Below are 16,085 nucleotides of genomic sequence, written 5' to 3'. Positions count from 1 at the left end.
GGACTGAATGGTTAAGCACTTGAGCTCTTTGAAATCTGTTAATCATTCAGAAAATGATATGATTTCAGTATTATGATGACTTTTGAGTACAACTATAGTGCTCTTCGATAGTATTCATTTACTCAAAGAAACATTGGATTTCTTTTTGCCCAAAGAAAGCTGCATTCATTGTCACACTTGGAGATCACTCCTAGGGTCATTACTAAGTTCTAGCAAATAAACCTGCCAAGACATACTAGCAAAATAATTAGGCCACGAACCCAGGGAAAGATCTGTGCTCTAACAACGTGTAAGGCTCGCAAGTTCTGGGGCCCACTAGTAGATTGGGAAGGGTAAGGGACTGGCCAAAGAGAAAACCAGATTATACTCTGGTCACCAATGGGTGGACCTCCTATATAGGCCTGTAAACAGATCGGATTCGGCTCGGATACAGATCAGATGTAATCAGTTCGAATATTTCCTTGTCGAATACAGATACCTCTAAACGGATTCGGATGCAGATCGAATTCAGATTTTCGACCATACATTTACACCTCTGCCTTGTGTAACCCAAACCTTTCTCCCCCTAGTGGATACAATTTACTCTCAATCCATAGTTTTAGATCGTGATTCTCTTTTCTTCATATTCTAAAACCTGTTGAATCTTCAAAAACCCTCAAGATCGTTATTTACTTACATTTTTAAAATTAAGTATTCGGATTCGGATTTTTATCAGATTATTCGGATTTTTTTTCCAGATATCTCTAATCGAATACGAATGCCCCTAAACGGATACGGATGAGGATCGAATTCTGATTTTCGGTTATCCATTTATAATCCTACTCCTATATCACTGGATTTCCTTATCTCTGCCCCAACCGTTGGCTCAGACTTCCCAAGGGAAGAGAGAAAAGATCATTTCACTTGGCCAACAGGCAGTATTCACTATTATCTTCGTCCTAAATAAGTCACATTTTCACCACATTCATCAAAAATTTTGAATGCCAAGGATTTTGTCATTCCCTTCAATCACATAACATGACACCCATAATGCATCAGTATTCAGCCATTTCTACTGAATTTTTATCCTCTCCTGCTACAGTACGGTGCTGTAACACATCACGCGGCAGCTGGACAGACCATGTGCATAATGTGGGGCCCACTGTACCACATGGCCTGTGCAGCTCCGCCCCATGTGTTACAACACTGTGCTGTAACAGGAGACGATATGAATCCATTTCTACTACCATCCTGGGAAAAACAGAACCTTTGGTTGCTCCACTTCACGTTAATATTCAGTGGTATTTAATGGGAACCTTCAAGAACCCGAACACTCTAATAAGGTTGCTTGCTTGGGAGCCACTACTTTTTCTGTTGGCAGATAAAAACAAGCCCTTTCAAATATATAGTCAATGACTGCAGACTGAGCATGCGATAATTATGTACATCATACATGGCTAACTCTCATTTTTTACTCATGAGTTTTTTAAATGACAACACAAAATACTAAATTCATATTGTGCCTAAAATATTACCGAACTCAGAAAGATAGAAAAACTAATCTTCCAATCAGATGAGATATTCATATTTACAATTTTCATGTGATAAGATTAGGGCTAGTTCAAGACCTCGCGTAGAACAGATTTTGAACAAAAAATTGGTTCATCATTCTGCCTTTTAAGGTAAATCTTACAAAGAGCTTGACCAGCAATTTTCCAAACGACCTTACACTTACCAGCATCATTCTTTTGCTTTGCATAATCATAAGCTAGATGGTAAATAGCAAGAGCATCATTGAAGATTTCTTCCTCATTCCTTGCACTTGATCTGAATTCTGGAGCATGATAAAATTCCTACATTGAAGATCAGTCAGTATACTTGGGACTCCACAGCAGCCACTGGACGCAACTTAATCATTATAATTCTATAACATTTAAGTTATATACAAAATAGGAAACAAATAATTACCTTCTTATATTTTTCTATAACCTCATCTGCAAGTTCGGAATTGGAGCTTTGCTTTTTCTGACCTGATTCAGACAAGTTTTTGGGTTTATTTTGCAAGGCATTACACATGTCATTTCTATATTGCCGATAAAGCATGTCCCATTGAACCAAGCAGGTTGGAGGAACAACAACATCAAAACAAGGAAGCTTCCATACTTCTGCAACCATAATAAAAGATGAAAATCAGTTGATGAGATGAGAATGTTTTACGTGCTTATTACAGTCGGAAGTTCAAATCCTGTGTAGAGAATAGGTCACACTCATGTAGAGAGGACACATCCAAAAACATGGAGTCAGTGAGATGGGAGAAGTATCCTTATTAGAAAATTCCACCTTTTTCCATTGCTAATTTTTTTTTTTTTTTGGTAATGCTTTTTCCATTGCTAATGACATATACAGATAGGGGCAATAATTATTCACAGAATTATTCCCAGTAAATTGAATTATGCAAACTTTCAGAAGTAGTTCACTTCCAAAACATTACACCAACATTACCCATTTTAAAAGCATTTCTCAGGGGGTACCAGTACGTAAGGCTCTATTAGAATTTTTACTCTTTCTATACTAAAAAATAATTCCATGCTGTGGATTCTATAGTTTTTTATAAAAGCCTGTTCAGACCAAAAGACACACAAAATAGAAAAAGTAACATAGGGAAAGAAAGCACATTCGAAGACTTGAATTAAATCCACATTTAATTACATATGCTATACCTCTTACGCCAATTAAGAAGCCTTCAATTATCTTTAAAAAAATGATTTCTTTTGTTGGGGGGGGGGGGACTTGCATAAATGAACAAGCCAATTTGAAATCCAAGGGAATTTGCACGTTATGGGGTAGTCCACCCCACTCCCCTCTTTAAGACCTGAACAGACCAACCGATAAGATTGCTAGAACTTGAACAGGCAACAAATTGAGCCTAGCTCTATGAAAAAGCAAGTCTTAGGGAACTGGCTTAAATAGATAAAATTGATCACTTTTTACAAAAAAGAGTCATGACCGGCCCAAACCCCATTATGTATCGATATTCTTGGTTTGCTAAACTCTAAACGAGACACCTTGTTTGGAGCACAGCCTGGTTTTCCAACAATGAATTAATATTCTTTCCCAACAGCATTATTTCTTCTGTACAACTTACAGTATCACTTTTCAAACTTGCTACAAAATATTATGGGTTATAACCCCCAAAAGGAACTGAATAACTTGCATATCTGCTGGAAAACCCACAGATGCAAAGCTCAAACCTAGAGATGAAGAAAGCAAGAGAAAAATAACAAAATCCTATTGAAGCAGCCTCATTGCCAACCCTAAAATCTGTTGGGGTTCTATGTGGTAGGCGGAAAAATAGTCCCACATTGAATATGAATAGGGATGTGGATGGGGTTAATAGGTACTTGGGCACCCTCTCCATAACAGCTAGTTTTTGAGGATGAGTTCTACCCAAGTCCCTACACAATCCAGCTTTGACTTAGGGTCAAGTTTTGTTATTAATGTTGTTTTGCATTATTATACCCACACATGATTATAAACAATCTCAGGTCAATAAATCACATTTATTATCAAAATGCCTGAAAACAAAGAAAATTGTACCTGTTGATGTAAGACCTTCAGTTTGTAACAAATCCACCTTGTCATAAATCAACCCCAATATAGAAGTTGAAGTATACCCATTTGTCCTTTCCATGAAATGTGGAAATTTTGAAGCCTTCAGTTCATTTGGGATTTCCACCTATTTTGGATAAAAACAAAGGTCAGCATTGACTTCAGAAGTCACCATATGTAGATGATGCAACGATCATGCACAGATATTAGCCGCTGCCAAACAATCAAATTATCAGGTTTTACGTTAGATATTTAGATAACAAAAAATAAGCCACCCAAGAAAAAGCCCTTATATACAATGGTATTAACAGCAAAGTTGAGTGACAAAATCTCCTATTCATGGTGCACTGAAGATAAGCTATTTTGATGACCCATTATTCTCAGCCATGTGGAGGGCTATTGGGAAACAGACTGCTGGATGGGCACAATCTTCAGCCACTTCTGTATACTGTTGGAATACCGTATTTGACTTATATTTTGGTGACGAGTCATAAAAATGCGTGTGCTTGCATATTAACAATTTCCCAGCTAAATTCAAGCAGCGTATATTGACATGAAAGCACCTTCCCCAACCAATCATCAAAGCAACATCAAGTCTATGCCAAACAAGTGTGAAGTATTGAAAGGGCTCAATGGAATCAAGTTTCAAGAGAACACTTCTGTTGAGTAGTCAAACCCAAAAGGGTATATTTGTCTTTTATATTCTTAAGTTGCTTAGTCGGCTATGTGGGTTTTAGTCCCACATTGCCTATTTGTAATTCTGTCCTCTCTTTTCAATATTATAAATAGAAGAGCTTGGGGTGATCATTACTCACTCAAGCATTACATCCCATCGTGTTCTGTTAACATGGTATCAGAGCTAGATCTGATCTAATTCAGAACACCCCCCCCCTCATCGTTTCCTCTTAGCTCTCCTCTCTCTTTTTCTCTCGGCTTCTTATTTTTCTGTTTTGGTTTCCTTTCCCTATTGAAGGGCAGCACTTAGGAGGTGATCGATGATCTAGTTGCTACCCTCCATGGTACCTCCACTATGATATGAAGAAGGTTCGATAGTTGCAGCTGGCCCATCTTTTCTGCGATTTTTTTTTGGGAATTCTCCCTTTTGAAGATCAAGTCTCAATTATCATTGGAGATAGCTTGTTCGTATTGGAGACCCATTCTTGCAGCCTGGGACAGCATTTATCACCAATCATCATCACCAATTGGAGCCCCCTACCTATATAGATCTCAACTTTCAGAATTTCTAGAACCCTGACAAAAATCGATTTGAGGGTTAGGATTGTCATCCTTGGCAGATTTTCTGAGGGAAGTTCTATCCATACCAGGGGAGCACTCGATCTGTTTTTCAGCCATTTATATTGAGTTTTGTTGCACAAATCAGGTTTTTTCTCCAAACTATCAATTTGATTCTGGCACTTCTTGGCTGGTTGCATGGAGCCTGTTGTTCTTGTTTCAGCTTCATTATTGTTGGTTCCTCGTTAATTAATTACCATGCCTGGTTCAACTGTTACTACTGCTACTTCTGGTTCTGAAACTGATGGACAGCCAAGGCCTGAATATTTACCTTTCGCTGCTCCTATCAAACTGGATGGAACAAACTACTTGATGTGGTCCAGGTCTACGTAATTGACCATTGCTGGTCGAGGGATTTACTGGCAGTACAAAGAAAGGGTCCATGAAACCACTCAGAAGGAACTGTCCGTCTACAAATATTATGCCTCCCTAAAAGGACTTTGGCTACAATTAGATCACTATTCAGATTATCAGCCTTCTACTGCAGCCGACATTGCTGCGTACCATAAACACGTGGAGAAAAGATGTGTCTATACTTTCCTGGCAGGGCTGATAGAATTTGGTCCCATAAGACTCCAAGTTCTTGGCAAATCTCCAGTCCCTACACTAGAGCAGGATTTTGCTTTGGTCAATAATGAGGAGCGTCGTCGAGCTACTATGTTGCACACTTCTCCTATTGAAAAATCTGCCTTGCAAACTGGTTCTAACACCACTTCTAATACCATTACTGATAGTGGTAATGCTGCTTCCAAGGAGCCGGTTAAATGTGAACACTGCAACAAGCCTTATCACACTAAGGCTACGTGCTGAAAGATACATGGAAAGCCGACTGATTTTGAGGCTAAACGGGCTGCTAAGGGGAAGTCCAAGTTCAAGGCTAATCACACAAAAACTACTGCTGCTCCTGCTGCTCCATCCTCTGACACTAGTCTCATTGGTCTTACTTTGGATGAACTTCTAGCCTTCCGTCGCATGCTCAAGGCTTCATTAACACTATCGGCTGCACCTACTGCCTCTTCTGTTTCTCACTTTGCCTCAGGTATTCTAGTCAGTCGTCATTGTGCATCGGCTGTTACCAACCCCTGGATTATAGACTCCGGTGCAACTGACCATATGATTGGCTCCTCCCATATTTCCAGTAGTCTTCCTCTTTTGGGAATGATACAGTTTGAGTAGCTAATGGTTCCCTTTCCCCTATCTCTGGAAAAGGATCCATTCGCTGTTCTCCTTCCCTTACATTAAATTCTGTTTGGCATGTTCCTTCATTCTCTACTAATCTTCTCTTTCAATTAGGAGTCTTACTAAACAATTAAACTACAAAAATACCTTTTTTTCTTCTCATTATGTCATATGGGATCTGGTGACATGGACGACGATTGGGGGTGGTAAGGTACATGGTGGTCTCTACTTACTCGACACGGGTCAACCTTCACCCATTGACTCTATCTCCAATTCATCAGTTACATTCAGCCACATCACCTGATCTTCACCTATGGCATTGTTGACTCGGGCATCCTCCTCTTCGAACTTTAGCCTTTTTATTTCCTCAGTTAGTCAAAGGTTGTAAAAAGGATGAATTTTTATGTGAGGCTCGTGTTTTGGCCAAACAGACTCGTTCTAGTTATTCTTCCATTAATAAAAGTACTTCACCTTTTGCTTTAGTTCATACGGATGTTTGGGGACCTCCTCGTTGTGTTTCAATATCTGATTCTAGATGGTTTGATTCCTTTATAGATTGTCATACTCGTACTACCTGGGTGTACATGATGTAGCACAAGAGTGAAATTTTTCGCTGTTTCCAGCTCTTCCACCGTATGGTTGAGACCCAATTCAATGCATCTTTGAAAATTCTACGAAGTGATAATGGTAGAGAGTACATAGAGGGGCAGTTCCAAATGTATATAGCTGAAAATGGGATAATTCATCAGACAAGCTGTGTTGACACTCCCGCTCAGAATTGAGTGGCTGAAAGGAATAATCGTCACCTTTTGGTGGTTGCTCGGGCCATCATGTTTGCACGGCAAGTCCTTACCTAATATTTGAGTGATGCTATTCTCACCGCTACCTACCTCATCAACCGCATGCCTACTCCAGTCCTTGCTGGTCGTGCTCCTATTGACATCCTACAGGGTTCTTCCTCTTTTGTGGTGCCACAAAAAATATTTGGTTGTGTTTGTTATGCTCGCAATCATCTTCCTCATGGCAAGCGTGATCCTCGTAGCATTCGGTGTATTTTTGTGGGCTACTCCGCTACTCAAAAGGGATTCAAGTGTTATCACCCTCCCACTAGGCGAACTTTGGTGACTATGGACGTTGTCTTCCATGCATCCTTGGCTTATTATTCTCAGCTACCTCTTAAGGGGGAGCATGTTCCAGTTATCCATGAAGATATGTTTGAAGAAGTGCCTGCTGTCCAATGGGAGCCGACGTCTACTTTAGTGCCTGCTGTCCAGGGGGAGTCGACGTCTACTTTAGTTCCTGCTCAAGGGGAGCGTAGACCTGTGAGTCAGATTCCTGTTGATATAGTCTATACCTGAAATCGAAAGCAGCAACAAGAGCATGTTGAGACAACAAACACCACCATACCTCTTCCCCAATCGCCAGAACTTGATCCAGAGACTGCTCCACCTCTTGGTAAGGATCCTTCTCTTGATCTTCCTACTGCTGTTCGTAAAGGCATTAGGTCTTGTACCCAACATCCCACCTCTCATGTTGTTTCATATGACTCCTTATCTCCTTCATATCGCACTTTTGTATCTTCTATGTCCTCTATTTCAATTCCACAGAAGTGTCAGGAGGCAATTGCAGATAAAAATGGAAAGCAGCCATGGAGGAAATGAAAGCCTTATCCAAAAATGAGACATGGGAGCTAGTAGTTCTTCCTTCGGGTAAGAAACCAGTTGGCAGTAAATGGGTATTTGTTGTCAAGCAGAAGGTGGATGGATCAGTTGATAGATACAAGACCAGACTTGTCGCTAAGGGATTTACTCAAACCTATGGGATCGACTACCAGGAGACCTTTGCCTCAGTTGCGAAGTTGAATATTGTTCGAGTCCTATTGTCATATGTTGTTAATCTGGGCTGGGAGTTGCACCAATTAGATGTGAAAAATGCCTTTCTTGATGGGGAGCTAGAAGAAGAAGTAGATATGTAGATTCCTCCAAGTTTTTCTTCTGAAAAAACTCATGGGAAGGTTTGCAGACTGAAACACGTATTGTATGGGCTGAAGCAATTTCCTCGGGCTTGGTTTGGGAGATTCCATAGAGCCATAATGTCTGTACGGTACAAACAAAGCAATCCTGACCACACATTGTTCATCAAGCATTGCGGAGATAAGATCACTCTTTTTATTGTCTATGTCGACGACATAGTTGTGACTGGTAATGATGCTGATGAAGTTTCTAAACTTAAACTTTTCTTGGGACGAGAATTTGAAATAAAAGATCTTGGACAGCTAAGGTACTTCCTTGGGATTTAAGTTGCTCATTCTTCCAAAGGCATATTTCTCTCCCAAAGGAAGTATGTTTTGGAACTGCTTTCAGAGACTGGTTTGTTGGGTTGTCGTCCTTTTGGTACTCCTTTGGAAGCCAATACTCATCTACAAGAGAAAGATGGTACTCCTGTTGATAAGGGCCGTTACCAATAGTTGGTGGGAAAATTGATTTATCTCTCTCACACAAGACCAGACATTACTCATCTACAAGAGAAATATGGTACTCCCGTTGATAAGGGCCGTTACCAACAGTTGGTGGGAAAATTGATTTATCTCTCTCACACAAGACTAAACATTGCATTTGCGGTAAGCTTTGTCAGTCAGTTCATGCATAATCCCTATGAAGAAAGGCATTATCTTGTCCCCGCATGATCATCTTCATATTGAAGCTTACACAGTGCAGACTGGGGTGGTAATCCTGATCGAAAATCTACTTCAGGGTATTGCACCTTTGTTGGAGGTAATCTTGTCGCATGGCATAGTAAAAAACAAAATGCAGTGCTGAAGCAGAGTTCCATGCTATGGCTTAAGGAATCTGTGAGTTATTGTGGCTTCAAAGTTTACTCCAAGATCTTAGTGGTTCTGTTCATCGTCCAATGATGTTGTCCTTCGACAACAAAGCAGCAATCAGCATTGCCCATAATCCAGTAACATGACCGTACCAAGCATGTGGAGAATGACAGACACTTCAACAAGGAAAAGTTGGAAAGTAGACAGATTTGTATACCTTTTGTGAAGTCAAGTGATCAACTTGCTGATTTCTTCACTAAAGGATTAAATGGAAAGATGTTTCATCCTAATTTGGTCAAGTTGGGCATGTGTGATATCTATGCACCAACTTGAGAGGGAGTGTTGAGTAGTCAAACCCGAAAGGGTATAATTGTCTTTTATATTCTTAAGTTGTTTAGTCAGCTATGTGAGTTTTAGTCCCACATCCTATTTATAATTATGTCCTCTCTTTTCAATATTATAAATAGAAGAGCTTGGGGTGATCATTACTCACTCAAGCATTACATCCCATCGTGTTCTGTTAACAACTTCATAAGCCAAAGCGCCTCAAAAGCAATAATTGGTAACAAGCACCTTTAAGGGTTGTTCCACATTGGCGCAAGCACTTATGACTACTTTTTCACTTGTAAGTACTAAGTTGTAAGATTCTCAGAGCCTTTGACACCCTAAGAATTGGTCAAAAATTGCCCAAGTATGACTAAAGGGACACAACACAACAAACAAAATACAAGACCCCGTCTTTACAAGGGGAGAGAGGCAAGGGCCTGTAAAAGAAAAGGGGAAAGACCCCAATAGTACAATCAGTTAAATGTGAGTAATACCCATGTTTGAAATTAGTAGAGAAAGACCTTCAAGGATACTCTTAGTACTTTCACTCTTGCAGCCTCAAGGTTTGGTAGAGAAAGCACAGGTCCCAGTAGGTCCACGACACTATTTGTCATGTCTCTCCATTCAATTCATATATATGTGTACCAAGTACAATCACTTAACATGACTAATTCTAGAGAAAGAGTTCTATGTGGGGGAGCGTAGCCCCAACGTATGGGAGCGCGTTCGAAAGCATCAACAGAGAAGGATTTCCGCCTTACATGGGGCATGGGGCAGACATTTCGGGCCCCCTTTGTGTCTGGACGCAGAGACCATGCTTCCCCCCCCCCCCCCCACAAAGTTCTTTTCCCATTATCTTAAAGCAATAAAGGTGCTCTAGCAAACTTGTTCCGCCTCGGGATGTGATTGCAATTGGAGTGCACTCTCACTCATCTACTCTAAGAGGTGGAACCGACTAGGTCACGTACGGCTGGAACAGTTGGTGTATGTGCATTAAAACATGAGGCTAAAAATGCAACAAATAAGCATGGGCATGGAGGGTCATAAAGATCCAACCAAGCTTGCCAACATTTTCCAGTAGAATCGGATAATGAAGACGGTGGAGGGCCGGTGGGTGAAGGAAATATGTGAGAAGAAATCAGATTTGTAGGGGAGAAAGGAACACACAAGAAGGGAAGGGGGAGGGAAGAAGACCACACAAGCATTTTTGGCCACACAGACACTCTCAAACACTTCTCTATTCCATTCTATTCAATCTGTGATTTCATCCTATACAAACTATTTAAAAGAAGAAAACCTAAAGGAAACCTAGTAAACTTGGAAACAAAGTTTAACAAGAAAACAACATCCTAAGATTGCTAACCAACTCTAACACTTGCAAAAGTATCCCACTTTCTAAAATTGACTGAATAAAATATTATCTACCTAAATAAAATAAATTCCTAATATTCTATTACACCCAAGATTCAAACTAGACCCGATTCAACTCCATCTGGATACCCAACTGGGTTTGGGTCGATCCAAGGTCGTGCACCTACATCAATTCCCCCAGTGTTGAGAAAAACTCGTCTACGAGTTTTATAAAATGGGAGAATTAGAAACAATTGATCGGCATCCATAAATATTGACTTTGATGGGACGATTAACCAGCACATCTTAAAATCAACTGTTATGACCTTTTGATGGTCGCTAGCAAATGACATCTCTATGATGGGAATCTGATCGTGGGGTTTCACAACTAAAATCGGACAATCGATCAATTCTTTAATTGCAATCTTGATTGGACCGTATACTTCAGTTTGATCGTCGTTTCATTGCCCACATTTTCTTCCACATCTGATCCACCTTCTGAAGATTGTATCATGTTTGACACCTGATTATAGAAGCTATTATTATCGTCGGCAAGCTCCCGTCAACTTGTCTTTAAATCAAGAAGTCCTGTATGGAGATTACAAAGTTCAGTTTGCAATTTACGGAAACCATCCCTAATTGAAAGGAGTAAATCATACCGATCAGCCTCCATGGTGTAGCCAGGTTCAGCTTTGCTGTGAATAAATAGAATCTCTAAGGGCTATTGGGACATCAGAACAATGAAAGACAAAATAAGGTTAAGAATTTAAGCTGGAGGGCAAACTAGGAATTGAGGCTAAATTAAGGACTCCAGAGAGAGAAAACAGCATGGGGTTGAAAGAACAGAGGAAGGGTGTTCCACTTTGAATTGGATTCTACTTTGCAATCGAACAGGAGGATTAGCGAGGAAGACAGCGGGAGAAGCGCATGGCTGCTGAAATCAGGTACGATTTGTGCCCCCTTTTTTGTGTATTTGTTTCTCGATTTCTCTTCTTTTTTTTTTTTTTCAATTGATGGAACCTGGAAGAGTTGAGAGGGAAAATTGAGAAGAAGGGTGGTCGCTGGAATCAAAGTTTTTATAGGAGGAAGAAGGGCAGGGTCACGAAGGGAAGGGTTACAGCATGATTTGACAGGAGGGTTGGGGTTTCGTCTTCTCTGTTTTTTGCAACATAGATGATAGAATCCTAAAGGGTTACATCGGTAAGGGAAGAAGATGGGATTAGGTTTCTAGTCTGGAGAAGGTTGAATCGGAGGATTGGGTTGGGGGTTTAGTTAATGCCGTAGAGTTGGCGTTTTGCTGCCTTTTTATGTTTTTTCCAATGCTGATAACATACATTAGGAACAGAACAGGAAAAAAGATTTGGGGAAGAAGATGGATCCTTCGGCTCTGATACCAAAATCGGGGGAGGGTCGGTGGGGGAAGGGAATATCTGAGAAGGAATCAGATTTGCAGGGGAGAGAAATGCACAAGAAGTGAGGGGGGGAGGGAAGATGAAGATCACACAAGCATTTTTGGCCACACAGGCACTCACAACCACTTCTCTATTCCATTCTATTCAATCTGTGATTTCATCCTAATACAAACTATTTAAAAGAAGAAAACCTAAAGGAAACCTAGTAAACTTGGAAACAAACTTTAACAAGGAAACAACATCCTAAAATTCCTAATCAACTCTAACACTTGCAAATGTATCCCACTTTCTAAAATTGACTGAATAAAATATTATCTACCTAAATAAAATAAATTACTAATATCCTACTGGACCCGATTCATCTCCATCTGGATACACCCAACTGGTTTGGGTTGATCCAAGGTAGTGCACCTACATTAGAGGATCCCCTTTAGAGTGGGTGAAGGATCAAGGTAATATAGCTAGTCAGAGCATTAACGTTGACAAGTTTATGGCATCTCGAGAAGGCTGTGTTCATTCAGAAATACCCCAACTTTTTGAGTCATACGCTGGCCCCTGATGGGGATGGTGATGAGGACATCGACTTGTCGTTTCTAGTGGCCACACTAGCACACCGTCCCAATTTGATGGTAGGGTAATGGTGAAGGGGATGAGGGGGGTGATAGACATCAAGGGATGTGCGAGACGTACCACCAACAAGAGCCAGATCCAGAGCCTGAATTGATCTGCTTCACAAGCAAGACTCAGTTCGATCATGCAGCACAAGATGAGGAACATAGGTCCATGATGCAAGTGCCCCCAAACGTGCAAGCTACTTGAGATGCCCACGTCATTAATCCATACCATCATATGATGAGGATCATGGTACTAAATCTCGTTTCGTTTCGGTGTTTCGGTCTGACCGAAATTTCCGAGATACCGAAATTTCGTCGAAATATGGTATTTTTCTGTGGGTGTAAAATGCAAAAAATGTCCGAGATTTCCGAAATTTTTGAAACGAGATGACCGAAATTACCGAGATTTTCGAAATTTCCGAAACGAGATGACCGAAATTTCCGAAATTCGAAATTTCATCGAAATTTCCGAAATATTCGAAATATTGCATTTTTTCATTTCGGACTTGCATTTCGTTTCGGACAGGTCGAGATACTCGAAATATTCGATATCTCGACCGAAATTTCGCGAGTTTTAGTACTATGATGAGGATGATAGCATGGAGTCCTTGGACGTTAACGGCACGAGCTTGATTGACAGAGGTCTGGGTATGGAGAAGAGCGATGTGCACCATAATATGCCACGGGGAGCACTGGTTTCGACTATGTTGGGTATGTCCAATTTAGCTCTTCATCGTCATTACCCTCTGAGTATAAGGGTCAGTCACACATTGGGTCATCTTTTGTGGACAGCATATTCTCATTCCCTGCCCCCAGCCATGCACAGTTCCAAAAACACCACCTAATAGCAGTGGCTCTTGATTGAGTACCTCCAGTATGTTGATGATTCCATTTATAGGGCCATTGTGGAGGAATTCTAGCGTTACCTCAACCATATACTCAGAGGGTATTATAAAGTCAGGGGATAACTTAATTCGGTAGCACCAACAACGTTCTAATGGTTTTGATCCTGCGCAGAACTTGATTGTGTACTAGGAATCTAGAATGTGCATAGAGTTGACTTTTTGCTTGTATTGTTGACTCTGATATATATCACTCTTTGTATCAATCCATATATGATGCACGATTATGAAATGGTTAATAATTTGATGTCAATTCATTCTTAATGCATATTAAGTTCTACTTGAATTATATGTATTCTAGTACTAAAGATTGTGTGGAATAGGCCCTATTAAAGAATGTATACAGCGTACACTACCTAGGGACCGAATTCAAACTACCATTTTAGGGGTGATTTTTAAAAAACTAAGGGTTCTATTATGTATACAGGGCCTAAAATAGAGTTTCCAAGAAGTTTCAAGACCAAATTTGGCCCTCAAAACCCATCATCAAAACTTGCTGGAAAAAGTGTGCAGGTTTCAACTGAAATTTTGGTTTCAGCTCGAAACAAAACCTGGAACCTTGGGTAGAACCTATAGCAACTCTTGCTCCCAAATCCAAACTTCATTCAATTCTTCAAAACTTCCACAATGGGAATACAATACAACATCTTATATTGTCCAACTGTAAGAAGCTAAGACAAAACTCCATCAAGAAGCTAACTTGTCCCTGAAGTTTCATAAGCCCTAAGACAATAACCTAAAAAATACAAGAAGTGAAATCTCATCACATCACCTTCATAAGCTTATCAAAGTCGCCCACCCTCACTGTGCCACATGGACAAATGATGTAGCTATCCCCACTGTTGGATAGAGAGTTTATGGTTTGGATTAGCCACGAATCAAATTTTAGATCATGATTTAATCAACTTTCATCCCATGTATGTCTATGCAAGGCCCCCACACTCCAACCACCACTCTGCACTTCCCCATTGCCCCGATTCTTCAAATCTTTACTTTGCCACTCGAAAGATTCTGTTTTGGTGCAAATTTGACACGTGAGCAGGGGATCTTGGGTCTATCAGTCCACAAAATTTGAACATCAACCGATATGCTACATGGTAGATATTTGGTCTGCATGCCAGAAATTTTGCCTTCACAACTTGCATTCTTTAAATTGATACTTTGCATGTCCCATGACATTATATTAACCCCCCCACACCCCCAAAAAAAAAAAAAAAAAAAAAAAAAAAAAAAAATCAAACAAACTTGATGCAATGGCTGTTATGAAATATCCAGCTATAGAAATTCTTGACAAAATATGCATCCATAGCAACAAGCTTAAGGCCAAATGGCAACACAAAAGTGGGGTTCAACTACAATGAAATGGTGTAAGCATATTCATTTGCAATCTAAGATACGGTAATAATTTTCATTTACAAAAAAAGAAGTTAGGCTAAGAAAACCAAGAGTATACCCTTAATTAAAGGAAGATTGATAGAATATTAGTACCTAACATTGTTGATATAACTATAAAGGACTAGCCTAGAGGGATGGACACAGAAACCGATAAAGGGACCAAAAGGTTCAGTCATCTTGAAGTTTTCCCATCTTGATCTACAGAAATAGATAGAGTCAAATGAACCGGCTTATCATCTGTGAGACCAACTCAGAGCTGTTGAACCAGTAAACAAGCAGTTCGACACAATATTTTCTAGCATACTGAAATTGTTCTCCCCTAGATAGAGCCACCTGTTAATACTGCCGAACTGGTTCACTCACACAGGTTTATTTTGCAGTTCATTTACAACAGTGACCAGCAGTTAAGCTACTAACCTTAATTCCGGTCCTTGGTGCATCCAAGGCATCATAATATATATCAATCAATTGAAGCATCTTCTTCTTCAGACATTCTTTTTCCTCCACACATTCATCTCCCAAAACCAGTAGACGATCCATAAAAGATAACCAGCTGTCTGCTGCTATACCAGCAGCATGACTGGAACAGACAAGAAACCATTTCAGCTGTCAGTATAATTGAGACATAGTAGGATCCAAATGCATACAAATTAGCAATGAAAAGGAACACAAAGCCCCCTTCCTAGCAACTAGTCGAGAGTAACTATTCATAATTCATGACCATCAAAATTTGCATAAATGTTACTCGTCTTCCATTATGAAAATTAGTAATGGAATGAAATCCCAATTACAGAATCCCAGTTCCTAAAACCTAAATGTCATAAAACGTTCCATGAATGACAGCCAGTCAAAATCAGGGAAACCACAAGAGGGGGAAAAATAACATCCAATTCATGGAATCATTTTGGAATTTAAATCCTGCCAGTTGTGTTTTAGTAAGTTGGAATGCTCTTCTATACTAATCACTATTTCTCTGAACCAAACGCATTGAAAAGCTGTGAAAGGAGAAAAACACTAGGCAATCCCAGAGATCTTGAAACAAAATTTGGTCAATGAACTGTCCAACCTGGAAGCTTATATTGGAAAACTCTGATTGTCAAATTTTCACACCTGGCATGCTACGTTTATACAAATAATTAAAAATAACATATATTCTTCTTGACATGCTTAAAAACTAAGCTCACTTTAACTTCAACACATT

General features: G+C 40.0%; 1 protein-coding gene across 1 annotated transcript in view; it reads right to left on the bottom strand.

The window, feature by feature from the left end:
• Positions 1–1,473: 1,473 nt before the first annotated feature.
• LOC122668729 (probable RNA-dependent RNA polymerase 5) overlaps positions 1,474–16,085 on the bottom strand; it is a 64,470-nt gene continuing 49,858 nt past the window's right edge. The window contains exons 7-10 of the mRNA XM_043865265.1: positions 15,302–15,464; positions 3,577–3,715; positions 1,948–2,144; positions 1,474–1,832 (exon numbers count right to left, since the gene is read on the bottom strand). Of these exons, the coding sequence (XP_043721200.1) occupies positions 1,596–1,832; positions 1,948–2,144; positions 3,577–3,715; positions 15,302–15,464 (736 nt within the window). The 3' untranslated portion in view covers positions 1,474–1,595. The remainder of the gene's footprint in view (positions 1,833–1,947; positions 2,145–3,576; positions 3,716–15,301; positions 15,465–16,085) is intronic.

The sequence above is a fragment of the Telopea speciosissima genome, chromosome 7 (genome assembly GCF_018873765.1).
Source record: "Telopea speciosissima isolate NSW1024214 ecotype Mountain lineage chromosome 7, Tspe_v1, whole genome shotgun sequence".
Lineage (NCBI taxonomy): Eukaryota > Viridiplantae > Streptophyta > Magnoliopsida > Proteales > Proteaceae > Telopea > Telopea speciosissima.
Note: the sequence above shows the minus strand (reverse complement) of the source record. Positions and strands in the feature narration are given on the sequence as shown.